Genomic DNA, 23,142 nt, shown 5'->3' on the forward strand with positions numbered 1-23,142 from the left:
AACTTCGAAATTTTACTGTGTCTGCCATCTTGTTTATTTGACTTATTGACTTTTGCCATTGACTTATTTCTTGGGGTGAATGTTGTCTAAACTGCATGAAATTGCTTAAAATGCAATGAAATGTTTAATAGATTTCTGGGGGGGGGAGAGAACAACAGGGAATGCCCCCCCTTCCTCTTTTTTTCGGGAAGACCAGCTGACTTGCAGTCAAGTTAGCTAACCAAAGAAATATAATACTGACACAACTGTGAATATAATCTTTATTTCCCACTCCACTCTTTCAAACACCATAACCATATACAGAGAATATCATACAATCATAGCTAAGCATGTCCTCACACCTTCACAAGACTACTTCTCCACAGACAACACAGGGGCATAAGTAAATGCCAACATGCTCAGAAAATGCACCTGTGTGTAGTGCACAACAGTTTTATTCATATATAAAGGTAGACAATGTTAAGAAAGAAAAGTACAAATTTCAAAAAGCCCTGGTATAAAATAGTTGACACAGCATCCGGATTATGACAATGATCATCATCAGCTCAGGCACTGGGAACAAAGCTTCCAGAACAGATATGTATTGAGTAAGTCTTCAAAAGGCAGCATCACAAAAGCAGAAAATTGAATCAAGATGCTTGAATCTTAAAATGCTCAAAGATTTGACATGCAAGCAGGGATATATTAGTACAAAATGATCACTTGTTTCAATTATAAGAGATATCTAGTCTTGAATGTCGATTATATATCAACAAATCTTTACAATAAAACACATAAATACTCACTCACAAACAGATTGTCTACAGTAAAATTCTCAAACTTAACCAATAAAAACCACAGACTCAAATCTTATTCTTAAATATAACTCAATTCAAAACAAATGTACATATCAAAACAAAACTGGTCAAAAAATTCTCTAATTAAAACTGAATAGAAATAACATATATCATTGTGCCAGACAAATATATATCGGTAGTTAATACTGTATATTTCAAGAAAAGATATGGTTGAAGTCTAGAAAAAATAAACTATATGTAAAAAAAAAGCAGCATATTGTAGCACTTATACTATACAAAAACTTTTAACATTTGGACTCCCTCTATTAAACATTGATGTACTGACTGAACTAAGTTTTAGAAGTGAAGTGATACAAGTCTCAGACGTTTATCACTTCTGTGAAACCCAGGGGAACAGGAATGGTGCTGACAAACCTAGAAACATAATCAGGGTGAACCGGGATTCGAACCTACAATCATAGGTTTCTGGCATGCCCAAGGGACGCAACTCTGCACAGCGAATCGCAGCGCCTTAGACAACTAGGCCACCTGTGACCCCACTGGACATTGGATTCCAGTCATTAAAAACACACTTGGTCTTTGAAATTTTATGACAAAGATCAGTTAACAATTCCCCCAATTCTAGGGAGACGGTTGCCACATGGCACTAGTTACAATGTCTAGATCAAGACCAGACATGGACACCGTGGATGTACACCCTCTTAAAATATTCCTGAAAAGTCATGAAAAAACAGAATAGAATAGAAATGTTCTTAGAGACAATTAGTGAAAAAAACCAATTATGCATGGATTTGTCTTGCTTCATTCACACTATTCACAATACTATACATTGCATCAGCTGCCAAATGGGCCCAGTTCATCACAAAGTATTACATCAACAATACTGATATTAAACAGGAGTAGTCAAAACCAACTATGTACACAATCACAATTCACAAAGTACCAGTTTGATAAAAAAGACAACCTAAGTTAACACACATGTACTTCTGAAGGGAATAACACATGTCAAAAAGCCCCGGTATAGTGTGTTCATGTTAATAGTGCTTCATAGGTTGCAGCCGTTTAGGGACTGAGTGAGTCTGTGAGTATGGTTTTACACCACTTTTTGCAATATTTCAGCAATATTACGGCAGGGGACACCAGTAATGGGCTTCATACACGATGTTTGAAATAAGCGCCTGCTCGTTGGCCCATTGCAGGGCAGATCGTGTGTCCAATTCACATTTGCATGGGTCATGGCCTGAAGTAAATTTATGTGCCAATTTCTTTGTCACAAGAAGCTGCAGTGTTTGACATGAGGGCCTGAAGAGTTGAGTCAGGGCCTGCAGCTTCTAAAGTCTGTAGGTCCTGATGGCAGCCTGGCAATTTTGTAAATTTAACACTGTTCAGACATTGCATCCATTTTGGGGATCTAACCCAGGCCTTCGGGAATTTAGGGAATAAAACCCAGGGTTTTTTTAATAGAGAACACACAAGTGAGGGAGTGAACGAAAATGGTTTTACAAGCTTTTATCAAATTTCAGCAATATCACGGCAGGAGACACCAGAAATGGGCTTCACACATTGTACCCATGTGGGAAATCAAACCTGGGCCTTCGGCGTGACGTGCGAACACTTTAACCACTAGGCTACCCTACCACCCTTGAACACACTACATACCCGGCTACAACTCAGGCTCATTAGCTGCATATTTAATATACATAATTTTTTATTCACACTTGCAACAATTCAGATAGTGATAAACACCTGTGTCTATATTTGTGTCAAGAATCCAGTGACTGATGTGGGTATTATGGAATGCTGACAACCTTCTACCACTTGTTCGTAGATGGAATATTCTACACACCTCTTTCACTTATTTATCAAACTGGTACATTCAATCTTACAATTATATATCAATACATATATATGTGAATACACACATCAAACCCTTCATAAATACCCACACATCAAACATTGTATGTTGAAATATGTTTGATTGTCTTCTTTTTTAATCTATTCAAGCACGATCATTAAAAATCAATGGTAAAATGATTGTCAACAGTTTCAAATTGTTCGAAGTTTATTTTGATACTTTGTTTATGTTGGATTCAGAAAATGTCAAAATACTTATCTTTGCATTATCACAAGACCTACTTCAGACCAGTTACTGATACACTTCTTTTGCTTTCTGACTGTCCAAGACCAGAGTCTCCATGTACATAGGCCCACAATAGATTTGAATGTGAAACATAACTCTTGGAAACATGAACAGTTTAGTTAGAGAGGAACTACCCCAAAACTAATCTCACATTTTCTATGAAAAATGTATCTAGACATGTTTTTCAAGTATGAGCAAAATCAAATCTGCAGAGCTGTGTCTGTACAGAGGATAAAAGAGCTGGCTTAAACACAGGATGGATGGTAGCCTAGTTAAACATCAAGATAGAAAAATACTTCAGGTAACTCCAGAAAATACACTGTTAAAATACTTCAACAAATAACAATCTGCCTCGTCTCAGGGTCGGCCACTAGGGAAAGTGTGCTCCACATGTCCTTCTCTTACAACACACCATCTCATTTCTACTGCTTGCATATTTCATATAAGGCACTTTCTTAAATACAATCTGTAATAATTTTTACACTTGGTTTCAGTGTTTTCCTCCAATGACTTATGCACAACACATTGCTGCATTTTTGTTGTAAAATTTAACCACCAACTGACCAATACCATCACAACACTCAAGCACATATATATATTACATTCCAAGGACTCAGAATTCAGGGGCAGCTGCAAATGTATTCCTTACAAAATTTTTTGTTGTAGCCTTAATAGATATTGACACACTTTATCCAGATCTGTTAGAGAGCAAACACATTAAAGTGCTAAACTTTGATGTCACATATTGACTTGTATGATTAGTAGTTCTGTATAAGATCTGAATAAATAAGCAGAGGTGAGATTCATTACATGACTATGGATAAGGCAAGTCCAATTTGTGCAGAACATGTTATAAACAGCATATAGTTCCTCTGTACACCAGACAGTGTGGACAGGGCCCCCAATCACAGGTTGCCTCGGTCTGCCTGGTCCTGCTCGATGGCCTCAAACAAAGACTTGAAGTTTCCCGCGCCAAAGCCCTGAAACAGAGTGAAGTGATCAGCAATTTCTTTCCCGTGAATATAGTATAGACATATCAAAAGACATAAGGGTGAGATTCTGTTTATCATCCAAAATGATTCTTTTTTCATTTTCAGTTATATCCAATGTCTTAGATGTAAATGGTACAGCTAACCAGCTTCAGTAGCAGATAGATTTTGTGATGTCATTTGATTACGACATCATGGTAACCAATGACAATGGTCTGTTAATCCTTTGTGATGCAATTTCATTGTACGCCTTATCTCCCCATTTTCCCTTTCCATTCCCCATCCATTTGAATCAAGGACACATATCCTTTCAAGTAAACAACAAAGTTTTCAACTCTAAAATCCTGTTGCAGCAGAAACATTTGGTGACAATGTCTGAATGTACAAAGCACCCTACCTGGTATCCCTGTACACACCTGGTGACAAAGCACCCTACCTGGTACCCCTGTACACATACCTGGTGACAAAGCACCCTACCTGGTATCCCTGTACACACCTGGTGACAAAGCACCCTACCTGGTACCCCTGTACATACCTGGTGACAAAGCACCCTACCTGGTATCCCTGTACACACCTGGTGACAAAGCACCCTACCTGGTACCCCTGTACACATACCTGGTGACAAAGCACCCTACCTGGTATCCCTGTACACACCTGGTGACAAAGCATCCTACCTGGTACCCCTGTACACACCTGGTGACAAAGCACCCTACCTGGTACCCCTGTACACATACCTGGTGACAAAGCACCCTACCTGGTACCCCTGTACACATACCTGGTGACAAAGCACCCTACCTGGTACCCCTGTACATACCTGGTGACAAAGCACCCTACCTGGTATCCCTGTACACACCTGGTGACAAAGCACCCTACCTGGTACCCCTGTACACATACCTGGTGACAAAGCACCCTACCTGGTATCCCTGTACACACCTGGTGACAAAGCATCCTACCTGGTACCCCTGTACACACCTGGTGACAAAGCACCCTACCTGGTACCCCTGTACACATACCTGGTGACAAAGCACCCTACCTGGTACCCCTGTACACATACCTGGTGACAAAGCACCCTACCTGGTACCCCTGTACACATACCTGGTGACAAAGCACCCTACCTGGTATCCCTGTACACACCTGGTGACAAAGCACCCTACCTGGTACCCCTGTACACACACCTGGTGACAAAGCACCCTACCTGGTATCCCTGTACACACCTGGTGACAAAGCATCCTACCTGGTACCCCTGTACACACCTGGTGACAAAGCACCCTACCTGGTACCCCTGTACACATACCTGGTGACAAAGCACCCTACCTGGTACCCCTGTACACACACCTGGTGACAAAGCACCCTACCTGGTATCCCTGTACACATACCTGGTGACAAAGCACCCTACCTGGTATCCCTGTACACACACCTGGTGACAGCACCCTACCTGGTACCCCTGTACACGCACCTGGTGACAAAGCATCCTACCTGGTACCCCTGTACATACCTGGTGACAAAGCATCCTACCTGGTATCCCTGTACATACCAGGTGACAAAGCACCCTACCTGGTATCCCTGTACATACCTGGTGACAAAGCACCCTACCTGGTACCCCTGTACACACCTGGTGACAAAGCACCCTACCTGGTATCCCTGTACATACCAGGTGACAAAGCACCCTACCTGGTATCCCTGTACACACCTGGTGACAAAGCACCCTACCTGGTACCCCCGGTTCACACCTGGTGACAAAGCACTCTACCTGGTACCCCTGTACACACCTGGTGACAAAGCACCCTACCTGGTACCCCTGTACACACCTGGTGATTGTGTCTCTGGATAACCTCCAGGAACAAGGTGGGCCGGTCTTGTATGATCTTGGTGAAGATCTGGAGCAGGTAGCCATTGTCGTCATAGTCCACCAGGATGTTCAGACTCTGGAGCTACAGCAGAAATCAGCATTTCATCTATTCTTGAAATATTGAAAATATTGAATTGAAATTCATAGTGAGTGAGTGAGTTTGGTTTTACGTCGCTTTTAGCAATATTCAAGCAATATCATGGCGGGGTACACCAGAAATGAGCTTCACCCATTGTACCCATGTCAGGAATCGAACCCGGGTCTTTGGCGTGACGAGTGAAGGCTTTAACCACTAGGCTACCCGACCGCCCCTATAAATTCAGAAGGGTTGCTTGTTAATGTTGTATTACGTCACAGTCAGAAATATTTCAGCTACATAACTGCCGCTGGGACCAGACAAACCTCTGTGTGACAATGTCACAAAAGTGAAAACCAGACAACACCTCCATATATGGTTGTACAGGTGAACCCTAAGTGAACTCTGATGCCCATACCAAAACAAAGGAGGTGTGTGTTCTTGACATTCGTTTTGTAACGTGTGTGTGTGCGTGAGTCTGGACCAGACAATCCAGTGATTGACATCATGAGTATCGATCCACGCGATTGGGTTACGATGCCATGCATTAACCAAGTCAGCAAGCCTCACCACCCGATCCTGTTAGTCGCTGCTTGTACTAGTCCGAACTAATGCCGATTATATAGTGCTAGCGCTAGCGGTAGCCGTATGGGGGCAGTAGTGTCATAGTGCGGGGCAGTATCACACATGACAGACGAACTGATTTGATTATTGTTAATGGACATTTGAATGGCCAGTCATATGTTGACGAAATTTTGCGTCCTGCTTTGAACTTCAAGATGACAATGTCTGGCCACATCGTGGTCAGGTCATCGCCGATTAATTCCGATGAGAAGGCATACGTCCATATGTATTGCAATATTTTTTCTGTCTTCCAGTATCTTGGGTAAAAATGATGTTTCACTTTGAAATTAATTGACAAATATCAGAAACACAGAAGTGAATTGTTTCTTGCGTTGTAATCTCCCCTGTATCCATGACTACAAAATGGTGGCAACTGACCGTGCTGAGTAATATTTACTCTAGTATGTAGAAAAAAATAACTGCATGTACGAACACTTTCAATTACTGTCCAAAACTCTAGCTCCCAATATATCGCAATACATATCCCAATACAAATACCTGTATTGCAATACATTGCAATACAACTTGTTTGGCAATACACTTCCAGAACCATAAGAAAGGTGACATACTACATCAAGATCTTCAATGATCTTCACTTTAGAGTTGGCCAGCTGTTTGCGGAGGTTGGTGTAGTAGGTGCTGGGAACTTGGATAAACTGCATTCCACGGGCTCGCAGGTTGCGGATCTGAAGCACAGAGGGATTCATGACGAACAACCTCCACACGTTCCACAACAGAACGGCAGATAAAAGAAGAAGAAATGTTAAGGAATTATGGGATTGCCACAACAAAACCTACAGTTGTTTGTGCATTTGGAGCAATCCCGAAAACTGACAGCAAGATAAGACTTATCCATGATGAGAGTTTGTAGCAGGGAAAGGGTATGAATAACGCAGCACTCAGCAATATTCCAGCTATATGATGGAGGTCTGTAAATAATCAAGTCTTGACCAGACAACCCAGTGATTGACATCATGAGCATCAATCTACGCAATTGGGATATAATAACATGGATCAGTGAACCTGACGACCCGATCCCGTTAGTTGCCTCTTACGATAAGCATATTTGCCTTGTACGCAAAGCATGGGTTGCTGAAGACCTATTCTACCCCGGATCTTCACGGGTGAAAACGTTTATGTGTAATCACTTAAAGATCAAAGAAATGAATAAACATTATGAATAAGACATTTTGCTACATAAATAGTACGCTGCCGTACATGTATACATAAATACATATATACCCCACTCACACACAGTATACTGACTCCAATCTGACCAGTGTTTGTTTTAGACCCCAAATGCTGAGTGCCAGACAGGGTAACAACAAGTACCATCTTTTAATGTCTTTTGGTATGACATTGCCAGCGATCAAACCTCAGACCTTCCACTCTCCATGTAGACGCTTTATCCACAAGCACACCAAGCTGGTCGGTGTTATCAGTGAAATATAAGTCACCTCCACAAAGCCATAATATTAGTTTAGCCACATCAACATGAATGAGGAAAAATTATGAACTTTTGCTGCAGACCTGTGATCAAATATCAGTAATTACAGTACTGACCGACTGGATGATATCTTGGGACTTCATGGCGATGTGCTGGACCCCTGCTCCTCCATAGTAGTCCACGTATTCCTGTATAAGTCAAACAGCATGCTTACTAAACCACAAACTACTGTTGGCAATTGCTAAGCTTTTCATCAATAATCACTCTTTCTTTTAATCGTATACTGTCTAGGAGGGTATTTACTGTTATACTGTCCAGGAGGATATTTACTGTTATACTGTCCAGGAGGGTATTTACTGTTATACTGTCCAGGAAGGTATTAACTGTTATACTCTCAAGGAGGGTATGTAATGTTAACTGTCCAGGAGGGTATTTACTGTTATACTTTCCAGGAGGGTATTTGCTGTTATACTGTCAAGGCGGGAATTTACTGTTATACTGTCTAGGAGGGTATGTAATGTTATACTGTCCAGGAGGTATTTACTGTTATACTGTCCAGGAGGGTATTTACTGTTATACTGTCAAGGCGGGTATTTACTGTTATACTGTCAAGGCGGGTATGTAATGTTATACTGTCCAGGAGGGTATTTACTGTCACACTGTCAAGGCGGGTATGTAATGTTATACTGTCCAGGTGGGTATTTACTGTTATACTGTCAAGGTGGGTATGTAATGTTATACTGTCCAGGAGGGTATGTAATGTTATACTGTCCAGGTGGGTATTTACTGTTATACTGTCAAGGCGGGTATGTAATGTTATACTGTCCAGGAGGGTATGTAATGTTATACTGTCTAGGAGGGTATGTAATGTTATACTGTCCAGGTGGGTATTTACTGTTATACTGTCGGGGAGGGTATGTAATGTTATACTGTCTAGGAGGGTATTAACTGTTATACTGTCCAGGAGGGTATGTAATGTCATACTGTCTAGGAGGGTATTTACTGTTATACTATCAAGGCGGGTATGTAATGTTATACTGTCCAGGAGGGTATCTACTGTTATACTCTCAAGGAGGGTATGTAATGTTAACTGTCCAGGAGGGTATTTACTGTTATACTTTCCAGGAGGGTATTTGCTGTTATACTGTCAAGGCGGGAATTTACTGTTATACTGTCTAGGAGGGTATGTAATGTTATACTGTCCAGGAGGTATTTACTGTTATACTGTCCAGGAGGGTATTTACTGTTATACTGTCAAGGCGGGTATTTACTGTTATACTGTCAAGGCGGGTATGTAATGTTATACTGTCCAGGAGGGTATTTACTGTCACACTGTCAAGGCGGGTATGTAATGTTATACTGTCCAGGTGGGTATTTACTGTTATACTGTCAAGGTGGGTATGTAATGTTATACTGTCCAGGAGGGTATGTAATGTTATACTGTCCAGGTGGGTATTTACTGTTATACTGTCAAGGCGGGTATGTAATGTTATACTGTCCAGGAGGGTATGTAATGTTATACTGTCTAGGAGGGTATGTAATGTTATACTGTCCAGGTGGGTATTTACTGTTATACTGTCGGGGAGGGTATGTAATGTTATACTGTCTAGGAGGGTATTAACTGTTATACTGTCCAGGAGGGTATGTAATGTCATACTGTCTAGGAGGGTATTTACTGTTATACTATCAAGGCGGGTATGTAATGTTATACTGTCCAGGAGGGTATCTACTGTTATACTGTCCAGGAGGGTATGTAATGTCATACTGTCTAGGAGGGTATTTACTGTTATACCGTCAAGGCGGGTATGTAATGTTATACTATCTAGGAGGGTATTTACTGTTATACAGTCTAGGAGGGTATGTAATGTTATACTGTCCAGGAGGGTATTTACTGTTATACTGTCTGGGAGGGTATGTAATGTTCTCCTGTCTAGGAGGGTATTTACTGTTATACTGTCAAGAAGGGTATGTTACAGGTAGGTTACAGACCTAATCTCTTTTATAACCCAAAAACAGGCCTATGTCTGCAACATTTTACTACAGGTAACAGACTACTTGAAGGCAAAATATATTTACTGTCCTCATAATTTAAATTTTATTCCATATTTGTGAAATGTAGGGTTGTGAGGAGAAGAAGAAGCCTAAAATAGAGGTCATCAATATGTACCACTGAGTTGAACCTGGACGCAAGACCGTGAATCTAGGATTTAAATCTATTACAAGCACCTAAGGGAGCAACTCTGCACAGTGTATTTAGGTGCACTGACAACCCCAGACTGAGGCAATTTGGAATATCTGGCATAACTGTTGTATAAAAGTAATAGCTGCATTTTATCACCTAAACTGCTTTAAATCTGTAAACCTTCCCACTTTCACAGCAAAAGCTAAAACAAGTTATTATTAATTGGTAGTATAAGTGACAATGCCTAGTTTATAACTAGCTCAATCCTGACATTGTTGTTCTGGACATAAATTCATAACATATATTTTATTTAATCATATGGGCCAAATATGTTTCAAAATATTGTAATGATTATGCTGAATCCTAATGGTTATGTCTGCTTCGACCAAATGACCACAGTGTGTGGAGCTTGTACCTGAATCTGACTCTTCCTCTTCCCCGGGGCAGGTTCATTGATGGGCATCTTGATGGTCTCCTCGTAGTTGGTGACCACGATGGAGCGGAGCGAGGAGTAGTTGGTGTGGATCTGGGAGTCGTCCACGGACCAGAAGCGGTGGAACATTAGGTTCTTCTCATACCTACACACCAATACACACAGTACACCACAGTGCACAACTGTACAAAAACAATACATTGCAATACACTGCAATACACCAATGCATTAATACTGATAGTCTACAATCTTCCCGAGACAAGGGAGTTAACTGATGGAAAAAGTCCAGTTCCCACACTTGCCAGACTACGCTGGAATTTCTGTGCTCGTTTGTTTGTTTGTTTGTTTATGTGTAACGCTGAACTCAGCAATATTCCAGCTATATGACGCTGGTCTGGACCAGACAATCCAGTGATTGATATTATGAGCATCGATCCACGTAATTGGGATACGATGTGATGCATCAATAAAGTCAGCGAGCTTGTCAACCCGATCCCGTTAGTCGCCTTTTACGACAAGCATAGTCACCTGTTACGGCAAGCATGGGTTGCTGAAGACCTATTCTACCCCGGATCTTCATGGGTCAGGCTCGTTTGTAACACCACCAGTGGCTATTATGTATTACATCCCTTCTATGACCCTCCTATTGACCAATCAGACTTCACTTCTCATATCACTTGCATTTGTTTCAAACAAAATGATGGTGCCCAGTCAGGATGATCAGATCGATGATCAAGATCAATATTGTAATAAAACGGGTCTTACTTCGTAAACTGCATCAATCATGAGCATCTTGATATAAAACATGAAAGGTTTTCGAAAATATCTGTTGACACAGAGTTGGCACTTCACATGTTTTGCAAATTCTGCAATCGACCGAAATCTGCACAAGCCACACGCCAGAATTTGTGTGATGACACACAATGTCACAATACATCTAGAACAATCTAGAACTTTCACAATCGTGTAATAATAATAAACATTTTGAGACCAGTCATATGCGTTTAAATCAGATTTGTTTGGATCTAGGCTGCACAGTTTTTAATAACTTTGTTCTGCAATCACCATAAGTTTCTGAGCTAGTGTGAGGTGCTGCAACTTGCTGTGCAGAGTTGCCGTGCAGAGTTGCCTCCCTTTGGCACGTTAGAAACCTATGATCATGGGTTTGAATACCAGTTCGCCCCGATTGTTTATGTTTCAAGTTTTGTCAGTTCCATACTCGTGCTCGTGGGTTTCACCAAAGTGGTATACGTCTGAGACAGGTACCACTTCGGGCTCTCCTCCCACATCCCACGTCGTGATATAAGTGGAACTGTTGAAATTCAAAGCAGTATTAAACCCAACACATTCACAAACTCTGAGTGTATGAAAACACAAACCTAGGCATTATGTGTCGCCCAGTTGTCTAAGTCACCACAATTTGCTGTGCAAAGTTGCATCCCTTAGATGTGCCAGAAAACTATGATCATGGGCTTTCAAATCCCATTTTGCCCCAATTTTATTCCAGCACAAAGCCCATTCTCATGGGTTTAACCAAAATGGTTAACATCTGCATCACTTCAATATGGCTCAAAGCGATGACACTCACTCACTCTCACTCACTCACTACAGGTTCTCCGATCGGACCTACCATTCTGCTGCATTGGTCATGGTGCTGTCAGGCTGGTTCCCCACGATATGGTCAATCATCTGCAGGTCTATTGGGGGGCTGAAACAAATGACAGAAGAAATGAGTGTCATCCACAACATCGGAGCATGATGAACAGCAGGTGACCAAATCACAGAACCAGACCACCTGATTGCCGCCCTCGTCAGATCTTATATCACATAACCCGACCACCTGATTGCTGCCCTCGTCAGGTCTTAAATCACAGAACCCGACCACCTGATTGCTGCCCTCGTCAGGTCTTAAATCACAGAACCCGACCACCTGATTGCTGCCCTCGTCAGATCTTAAATCACAGAACCCGACCACCTGATTGCTGCCCTCGGCAGGTCTTAAATCACAGAACCCGACCATCTGATTGCTGCCCTCGTCAGATCTTAAATCACAGAACCCGACCACCTGATTGCTGCCCTCGTCAGGTCTTAAATCACAGAACCAGACCACCTGATTGCTGCCCTCGTCAGGTCTTAAATCACAGAACCCCACCACCTGATTGCTGCCCTCGTCAGATCTTAAATCACAGAACCCGACCATCTGATTGCTGCCCTCGTCAGATCTTAAATCACAGAACCCGACCACCTGATTGCTGCCCTCGGCAGGTCTTAAATCACAGAACCCGACCACCTGATTGTTGCCCTCGTCAGGTCTTAAATCACAGAACCCGACCACCTGATTGCCATTCTCGTCAGATCTTAAATCACAGAACCCGACCACCTGATTGCCATTCTCGTCAGATCTTAAATCACAGAACCCGACCATCTGATTGCTGCCCTCGTCAGGTCTTAAATCACAGAACCCGACCACCTGATTGCCATTCTCGTCAGATCTTAAATCACAGAACCCGACCACCTGATTGCCATTCTCGTCAGATCTTAAATCAAAGAACCCGACCATCTGATTGCCATTCTCGTCAGATCTTAAATCACAGAACCCGACCACCTGATTGCCATTCTCGTCAGATCTTAAATCACAGAACCCGACCACCTGATTGCCATTCTCGTCAGATCTTAAATCACAGAACCCGACCACCTGATTGCCATTCTCGTCAGATCTTAAATCACAGAACCCGACCATCTGATTGCCATTCTCGTCAGATCTTAAATCACAGAACCCGACCACCTGATTGCCACTCTCATCAGGTCTTTAGACAAGCTTAATCTATACCACATGATACATATCTGTGTCTAGATCGGAGGGAACTTTCAAAGAAGGTTGTGTCAGGTGAACCGTCATCATTCAAATGAAGGATTTCAAGTGATTAAAGTGATTTGGCTGCATTTCTTCTCCACATTGATTTGGAAGTTTCTATATTAACCAAAGAAAAAACCCATAAAAACACAAATATTCCTTCGCTGATATGCCCTTGTGAATGATATGCCCTCAGAAAATACAGCATATATTAAATATCCAAAACAATATAATATCACTGCGTTTATCATTTAATTCAGAACAGGTCGACTAACTTTGTTTTCAAGATACAGAGATCAGATATGATGGCCTGAATGCTTCGCCCATTCTTAACACGATGGGAGGTATCGTGTCGGAGTAGAGGATCTGACTTCAGTGAGCTTGGTTGTGTACTTACAGGAGTGCAGTCAGAGGGTCCTTGTCAGTGATAGCCCTGTAGCCGGGGAGAAAGGGGCCCTTGTAGCTGGACCTGTCTATCAGCGTATGGGTTGTGTCTCCATACGTCTGGATCACTGCCATCCTCAGAGTTCCATTATCATCACTCTCCTCCCAGGGTTCCTTCAACACGATGGCGCCACGCTGAACAGCTCGCTGGAAAACACAAAAATCTACATTTGTCGTCTGACTTTCCCCTCTATGAGCGATGGTGTCTTACACTGTTGTTAGCGATGTCAGTCAGTCAGTACAGTGACCCACTGTGTACTGTTCATATCAAGCAGCCTTTGTGACCAAATCATCCCCTAAATGTAAGCTCAATGTATTTGTGAGTAGTTTGGTTCTGTAATCTTACTGTAATATCACAGCAACATCACAGCCATATTATCAATATCACAGCAATGTTGGCAATTTTCCAAAAATATTACAGTATGGCCAGTACCGCAGCCTGGAGACATTAGACCAAGTGGTTGATAGCATGAGGTGAGGTGAAATGGGGTTTAACAACGCATCCAAGATTATTGCACTAATATAGCGACGTGCATGTACGTGTGTGTGTTTGTGTGGCTGCTTGTACTAGTCCCAAATGATGCCGATTTATAGTGCTAGCTCACTGAGATACCATGCCGCAGTTGAACATGAATACCCCACTCAGACACAGTATACTGACTCCGAGCCGACCAGTCCTTGTTTAGCCCCTTAATGCCGAGCACCAGACAGGGTAACAACAAGTACCATCTTTTAACGTCTTTTGGTATGGCGCGGTTGGGGATCGAACCCCGGACCTTCCACTCTCCAGGAGGACGCTCTACCACTAGACCACAGAGGCGGTCTGATAGCATGAGCATCCATCCATGCCATCATGGTCACCAGTGTTCCCTCAGCCTGGAGACGTCAACCAAGTGGTTGATAGCATGAGCATCCATCCATGCCATCAGGGTCACCAGTGTGCCTCAGCCTGGAGACGTCAACCAAGTGGTTGATAGCATGAGCATCCATCCATGCGATCATTGTCACCAGTGTGCCTCAGCCTGGAGACGCAAACCATGTGGTTGATAGCATGAGCATCCATCCATGTGAGCAGGGTGACCAGTGTGCCTCAGTCTGGAGACATCAACCCAGTGGTTGATAGCATGAGCATCCATCCATGCGATCAGGGTCACCAGTGTGCCTCAGTCTGGAGACATCAACCAAGTGGTTGATAGCATGGGCATCCATCCATGCCATCAGGGTCACCAGTGTGCCTCAGTCTGGAGACGTCAAACAAGTGGTTGATAGCATGAGCATCCATCCATGCCATCAGGGTCACCAGTGTGCCTCAGTCTGGAGACGTCAAACAAGTGGTTGATAGCATGAGCATCCATCCATGCCATCAGGGTCACCAGTGTGCCTCAGTCTGGAGACATCAACCAAGTGGTTGATAGCATGAGCATATATCCATGTGAGCAGGGTGATGGTCAGTAAATAATCGTGTCTGGACCAGACAATCCAGTGATTGACATTATGAGCATCGATCTAGTAACTGGGATACAATGACATACAACAACCAAGTCAGCCAGCCTGACCACCCGATCCTGTTAGTTGCCTCTTACGACAAGCATAGTCGCTTTTTACAGCAAGCTTGGGTTGCTGAAGACCTGATCTCTAACCAGATCTTCACGAGTGTATCGAGTATTTGATGCATGGATATTTTAACAAAATCCAAATGCCAATTGAATTGTCAGTCAGCAAATACTCACTAACACCCGCAAAACATCTCAAAACATATACTGTGTATGTCCATAGCCCCACCTTAAAAATTGCATCGACATCTTCCACTTCAAAAGCCACATCCTTGACACCATCTCCATGTTTTACTAAATGGGCACCAAACTCTGGAAAATATATACAAGAAAACTAAAGGCGGCCATTTGGTAAAGATAAAGGACAAAAGTTATCAAATATAGTTAAATGTTACGAATAGAATATTAAATGTTTCTAATAAAGGTCAAAGTACAAACGCGCCATCTGATGTTCTATATTGTCAACGTTGTCCTTTAGCAGTTCACTGTCCTTTCTTGCGCACTGACATTCTTTAGTACACATTGTTCTTTCTTTTCATATGACATCTTTTTGGAACATTTGACTATTAATATTGCATACTTTTGACCTTTAATTCAAATTTGTATATTTTCCACCAGCATCTGTTTGCTTTGTATTTTGATCTTTATTAGTAACATTTAATGTTCTATTCGTAACATTTAACTATTTTTGATAACTTTTGTCCTTTATTTGAACTTTGTATTTCTTGACTGAATGGCCACCCATAGGAAACACTAGCACCTGGAACATACTATCAGTCCGGTATTAGAACCTGCATCATGTAATCAGTCAGTGACTAGCACCTGGAACATACTATCAGTCCGGTATTAGAACCTGCATCATGTAATCAGTCAGTGACTAGCACCTGGAACATACCATCAGTCCGGTATTAGAACCTGCATCATGTAATCAGTCAGTGACTAGCACCTGGAACATACTATCAGTCCGGTATTAGAACCTGCATCATGTAATCAGTCAGTGACTAGCACCTGTAACTGATCTTGAATTTCTTTGGTGTCGGAGAAGTGGAATGGTTACATCTATGGACTGATATTTTGACTCAGGACCATAGTGGTAGACCCTTGTTTCATCACACGTTACTAATCTCTTTTTGAATTTGACGCAGTCCTCCTCAGTTAACTCTAAATTTTCCCTGGCAATGACAGTTCTTTTTTCCTTACGGTACTCGTTCTTTTCCATTTCTGTGTCCATTTGGAACTCTATCACATTCAACTGGCTGTCATTAATATACAAAAGGCCTCAACAGACCAAGTACACTTGCAATGAGCTACTCAAACAATGTACTACATTGACTAGTTCACTTTGTTATGGCCCATAGTTAAAAGTTAGTCAGGCATAGAACCTTTTGACCAGCCCTCGTACCCCTGATTACTAATGTTCTTTTATGTTATTGAATTTTCCAGGTAAATATCACTTACTTAAATTTCAAAACATACACAAAATAAGGCTGTGAATGGTGATTAAGTAAAATGTCAAAAGTAGCGAGATGTGTATGATGAACGTTTCTGATCAGGAGTGCTGAAACCTTTGACATGCCAGTTGTAGGTCTTCCTGATTGTGGATCATCTTCCAACTGCACACTGTTAACAGTGTCTAAGGAAGGAGCATCATCCCCTTAACTTGGCACCATGTCCGCATAGATGGCTGTTGGAGTCCGCCCTTTCAGTTGGAGGTACTACACCAATTTTGTCCCTTTACATGTACTACACAGAATAGTCACTTTGATGCCTGCAGAAACAGCTGCCTGGTTGTGCATGTGACTCAAATGCAGCATGTAAGCATGGAAAGTATTGTACTTAATACATTCAAACTGTTAAGAGTGTATTATACATCCTTCATAGTTAGGCTCAGAACTTTTCAGTCACCCCCCTCGTATTTCAACAACTTTCAAGATACCTTCTGGCTTGTTAGGCTCCAACATGGACTGGAATACAAATATGATCTGAAATGAAAGATGGAGAGAAACATAGAGATGTAGTAAACTACCTACTGCGTAGGCATAACTAAATGTTTCTGATATACTCATAACACCCACCCCATCACTAACTTACTCCACCTATATCCCCCACTTACTACCTGTATGACAGTATCCCTCACGTACTCCACCCCCATCCCTCTCTTACTCCACCCACATCCCTCACTTACTCCACCCACATCCCCCACTTACTCCACCCCCATCCCTCACTTACTCCACCCACATCCCCCACTTACTCCACCTACATCCCTCACTTACTCCACCCACATCCCCCACTTACTCCACCCACATCCCTCACTTACTCCACCTACATCCCCCACTTACTCCACCCCCATCCCTCACTTACTCCACCCACATCCCCCACTTACTCCACCCACATCCCTCACTTACTCCACCCCCATCCCTCACTTACTCCACCCACATCCCCCACTTACTCCACCCACATCCCACACTTACTCCACCCACATCCCTCACTTACTCCACCCACATCCCCCACTTACTCCACCCACATCCTTCACTTACTACACCCACATCCCTCACTTACTCCACCCAAATCCCTCACTTACTCCACCTACATCCCTCACTTACTCCACCCACATCCCCCACTTACTCCACCCACATCCCACACTTACTCCACCCACATCCCTCACTTACTCCACCCACATCCCTCACTTACTCCACCCACATCCCCCACTTACTCCACCCACATCCTTCACTTACTTCACCCACATCCCCCACTTACTCCACCCACATCCCCCACCCACATCCCCCACTTACTCCACCCCCATCCCACGCTTCCTCCACCCCCATCCCTCACTTACTCCACCCCCATCCCACGCTTCCTCCACCCCCATCCCTCACTTACTCCACCCACATCCCCCACTTACTCCACCCACATCCCTCACTTACTCCACCCCCATCCCTCACTTACTCCACCCACATCCCCCACTTACTCCACCCACATCCCCCACTTACTCCACCCACATCCCTCACTTACTCCACCCCCATCCCTTACTTACTCCACCCACATCCCCCACTTACTCCACCCACATCCCCCACTTACTCCACCCACATCCCCCACTTACTCCACCCACATCCCCCACTTACTCCACCCACATCCTTCACTTACTCCACCCACATCCCTCACTTACTCCACCCACATCCCCCACTTACTCCACCCACATCCTTCACTTACTCCACCCCCATCCCTCACTCCACCGTACTCCCCCTCACCTTATTCTGCTTGACTGCGTGCGCCGCGATGTCTCTGCTGCCTGTCTCCAACCCCTTGTACATGAAGGGCTCAAAGCCCATGCGAGAACAATAGAAAGATGCTGCCTTGAAACAATAAGATGCAGAAAATATTACTCAAGATAAATATTTGCATGAATCATTTCGACAGTTTAGTCACATAGCCATGTGTCCCCTCCCTGACATTTAACACTGTCATATGAGACACTTATGAAGGTAAAGATATGCTCACTTGTCCATTAGTCCAAGACAAGTGAAAATCTTCAGGGATTAATTAGTTGATCTATCTATTTTACAAAAACTACAAGTGCAAAAACGAGCTGTATACAAGCTGCATCTGAGCAATGGAGTCTGCCCCTATAATGAATGCCGTATTTAATCACAATAACCAGTGTTTGGCTAGAGAACCTATGCTTGTTGTAGATGCCGACTTGTGTGGTTTCAGTGTGTTACTTGGCTGATTGTAAGTCCCTGTACTCTGATTATTGAATCATTGCTGTCGTTGTCAACAACAGATCTAAACGATAGCCCAGATTTTGATTATTTACAAGCTATGGGACACTGAAGTGGTTGAAGCATTCACTCGTCACGCCAGTGACTCGGGTTCAAAGACATTGGTACATGTGATGCTCGTATCCGATGACCCTGTGATATTGCTGGAATATTGCTTACAGCTGCTCAGAATGCCTGCTGGCAAGTGTATGAGATATAACCTCCTGCCTGTCAAATTTAGAAAAACATCTAGCTTTATCATGTTGAGTGCCGTATATTGAGTATAGTGCACACTTTTTTCCCAATAACCACAGCAGTGTAGAAGGGGGTGTGCATTATACACGCCATAATGAGTTATGATATTTTTTCCCCCCAACGCAAAGACATTACCATGAACATGTAACACCGGAAATACCATGTCAACAAATCTGTACTAAAGTACACAAATTAATCATGTAATTACACTGTCTAGTTTTGAAAAGTGTTCATTGTATATCTGGACTTATGTTTGTAACTTATTTCATTAATTTTATTCAAAATTCCTTTTAATATTGTTTCAATTAAGGATGGTTTAAGGATGGATAACTGCACACCTAGGAATTTATAACTAGGGACATTGACATAGTCCCAAGCCATAAATATCTAGGTGTGCAGTTATCGTCCTCTGGTTCTTGGTATCTTACTCAAAAGACTTTGGCACAACAGGCATGGAAAGTAGTTCGAATACTACAATCAACACTGGGAAAATTCTCGACAATCCCAGCTCGTGTCTGTTTTCATAGTTTTTATATAATAGTATTGCCAATTTTAAATTATGGAGCAGGGGTTTGAGGATTTCATCCTTCACCCGATATCGAAAATGTACACGATTGTTTCTGTAAACTTGTTCTGAGCTTGAATAGAAACACTCCTAACATAACAATCAAGGTTTTGCATTACATAAAAAATTTAAAATTCTGGTTAAGGTCATTGTCACAACAGGTTAATGTTATCAGGAAAGATTCTTATGATTTTCAGTATAGAAGGGCAGAAAATGGTAAAGCTTGTTGCTCTACTAATGTTAAATCTTTGTTATATACATATGTCTTTGGGGAAGTTTGGTTACAGCAAGGTGTTGGAAATAAAAATGCATTTCTATTGTGTTTTAAGCAAAGATGTAAAGATATCTGCCAACAAACATGGAATAATAATTTAGAATGTTATTCTAAGCTGGAATATTTTTGCTCTGTCAAGGAAAATTTTAATTATGAACATCTGACTAATTGTATTGATTTAGCCATCTATCAAACAACACTTGTTAGGTTTAGCTGTTCTAATCATAATCTATTGGTCGAGGCAGGTAGGCATTATAAAATGCCAAGGGCAGAACATCTTTATCCGCTTTGTATTGTGCCATATATAGAAACTGAATTCCACCTTTGTCTCGAGTGTCCATTCTATTCAAAATTAAGGGAACAGGTACTTCCTAAACATTATTGCATAAGTCCAACTCTGGATAAACTAAAACAATTATATAGCTGCAACCTCTTTGTTCTAAGAAGATTTGCAAAGTATGTATTTCTTGCTCTCAAGAAAAGGAACACTCTTCTTAAAGATGTGCCAGTTATGTAGTACTATGCCATTGTAACAATGTGAGACTGGTTGTTGCCAGTGTGTGTAACATGTGTTGGGACCCGATCCACGGGGCGTTTGTGGGTTATGACCGGCCTCAGTAACCTTTTGTGCATCCTTCTCAGCACTCAGATGAGTGTTGACTACTTGTTCGTGGCTCGCGGACGCTTTTGTGAATCGGTTCCCTGATGTAATAATCAGCGCTCTCTGTACATGTGAACTGACAATCCAAAGTACCTTGTGGCCCCTTTACGGAATAAACGCATTCATTGCATTCATTAAGGATGGTTGCACATTGTACTCTTGTTGAGTAGGGCACCCTACAACACATTAAACACCAAGTAGCCATTTATTTACCACCTTGGTGAATCCATGAACACAGGTAAGGTGCTGACAAACCAAGGATTATAGTCAGGAGTAATCTGGGATTCAAACCCATTATCACCAGACTTACCCTGTGATAGTATGATGATTATACCTCCACATACTAATATTGCTCATATTATCATTGACTACCCGTTTAAAGAATTTATTTTCAGTAAAATATTACAACCAGCTGTTCTGATAACCTAAACCTTATCAGTTTGTGACCTCATAACAATTTTTGAGAACAAGTCGACCATATGACGTCATACTTTTTCAATTGACCGATCAGCTTTAGAACCTCCCAAATGACCATGTGAAAATATCGGAAATTTATTACACTGCCGTTGAATTAGGCCCTAAATATTCTTGTGAGAAGTACATTATGTCATGTATATAATATATACTCTGACCTTTTCTGATCGTTTTAACTGCGTGACCTTGGCAAGCGATATTTAATATATTGATCTGTCAATAACCACCACCATTCGCCCGTACGGAACGTGGCTTGTCTGGGCCTTGACATCGACGAACACGTCCGAAATGATGACGCAATATTTACATCGGCCGGTTCGCATATCGTAACTCGCCACCCCTCTTGTCTACCTTAATGGACTCTCCCAATGTTGATTCGATCGCACTTATCAACACCACTCAACAGTTGTTTCAATCGATCGATAACACTTGTCAATCAACAAATATATCTGATTTAGCTCAAACACGCACCTGTTTAGCGTTTCCAACCCAGAACGTGACATGGTCGAAGGTGACAAACTTCCCCGACTCGGGCTGAAAATACAAACATATTGAGGACACGTGGGTTAGGTCAAGGTCGAACTAATCTGACATGAAAATACTCGATTCATGTTCGTGAAGAATGCAAACGTGACACTTACCTTAGGACCTTTATCTGTGTATGTTGTCTGAAAATAATAAAAGATCAAGTCGTGAGAGTAAATTTAGAGAAAATCACAGTCGACATTCGACGCAAACCAAGTACACGTAGGTGCCTTACCATCTTGACTTGCTGTGTTGTGCGAAATGACTGAGCGGCTATGCAATCCCTTCTCTGATTGGACAAATTTGTACAGCTGTTATCCAATGAAAATATAGAATCGGGATCACGCCTCCAAAAAGTGACCAATATCGACATCGTTAACATGACACAGAGGAATACTCCCCCGGAAGAGACAACAATGTTTTGCGAGGGGTGTAAATTCTCCACAAAGAGGAGGGAGAATAATGACAGAAAAATCGCATTGAAGCTTTCTTTTGACACATGTGAATCATTCACAGTTTAATAAAATAAATATCTTGCGAGTATTTATAAATATATCGTGTTGGATTGTGATAGATAACGCACGCCGTACAAACACGGATGGCAATACGTCACATAAGCCTTTGGGACATCTTGCATGTATGGATAAAAAATAAGTTATCTAGAACTGTCCTATGGGGAATTAATGAAGACATGTCGTACAGCGTCCGTAGCTACACCTATACGTACATATTGAAAGAAATCGATGTAGTAGTTGAGAAGTTGTCCAGACAAATTGACGAAGTAATAAAAGGCAATAACTCCGCCCAAATGAAAACAACAACAATTGCAATGTGCCTAACAACATGTTGAAGTTGTCATGATGGTAAGAGAACCTATTCGGTTGAGTCCTGAAATACATTGCACCTAAATACCAAATTTGAACGAAATCTCGGAATATCGATTAATCAGCTCTGAAGATGCCCTTTCCGTTTCTATGGAGGCAAGGTGGTAACGTAAATAAGGTCATATTGTATAGTGTTCCTAGATACACCTTTGTACCAAGATTTAACACAATCGTCAGTTATGACCCCTAATATAAAACCTGTAAATAACGACCAGGTTGTCGTTGTTGAGGGGTTGTTGAAATATGAAAGGTGCAGTGCACTTACACAAGTTCCATGGCTCTACCTTTTGTTGCTCCTGAGAAAACGCGCACAGTTGAAGGAAGAATATATTCTATTACGAATAAGTAGTCTTCACTC

The 23,142-nt window shown here is 42.1% G+C and overlaps 1 protein-coding gene across 1 annotated transcript; it reads right to left on the reverse strand.

The window, feature by feature from the left end:
• Positions 1 to 253: 253 nt before the first annotated feature.
• On the reverse strand, positions 254 to 22,189 carry LOC139456382 (4-hydroxyphenylpyruvate dioxygenase-like). The gene is made up of 13 exons (XM_071238044.1): positions 22,136 to 22,189; positions 22,017 to 22,043; positions 21,847 to 21,909; positions 18,637 to 18,741; positions 17,325 to 17,370; positions 15,618 to 15,700; positions 13,789 to 13,982; positions 12,168 to 12,245; positions 10,520 to 10,682; positions 8,039 to 8,110; positions 7,045 to 7,161; positions 5,735 to 5,857; positions 254 to 3,917 (listed from the first exon to the last, which is right to left on the reverse strand). Exons 1-13 carry the CDS (start codon positions 22,136 to 22,138, stop codon positions 3,843 to 3,845), a joined length of 1,149 nt encoding a protein of 382 aa, XP_071094145.1. The 5' UTR covers positions 22,139 to 22,189; the 3' UTR covers positions 254 to 3,842.
• Positions 22,190 to 23,142: the final 953 nt, after the last annotated feature.

Source organism: Haliotis cracherodii, unplaced genomic scaffold (assembly GCF_022045235.1).
Source record: "Haliotis cracherodii isolate W230 unplaced genomic scaffold, xgHalCrac1.p SCAF_11, whole genome shotgun sequence".
NCBI classification, from domain to species: Eukaryota; Metazoa; Mollusca; class Gastropoda; order Lepetellida; family Haliotidae; genus Haliotis; species Haliotis cracherodii.

Excerpts from the sequence above, each read along its gene's own strand:
- LOC139456382 (XM_071238044.1), bottom strand. Across the intron at positions 15,701-17,324 it reads GGAGCCTAACAAGCCAGAAG|AGTTTGGTGCCCATTTAGTA; the intron begins GTATCTTGAAAG and ends TATATTTTCCAG. Across the intron at positions 10,683-12,167 it reads ATGACCAATGCAGCAGAATG|GTATGAGAAGAACCTAATGT; the intron begins GTAGGTCCGATC and ends ATTGGTGTGTAG.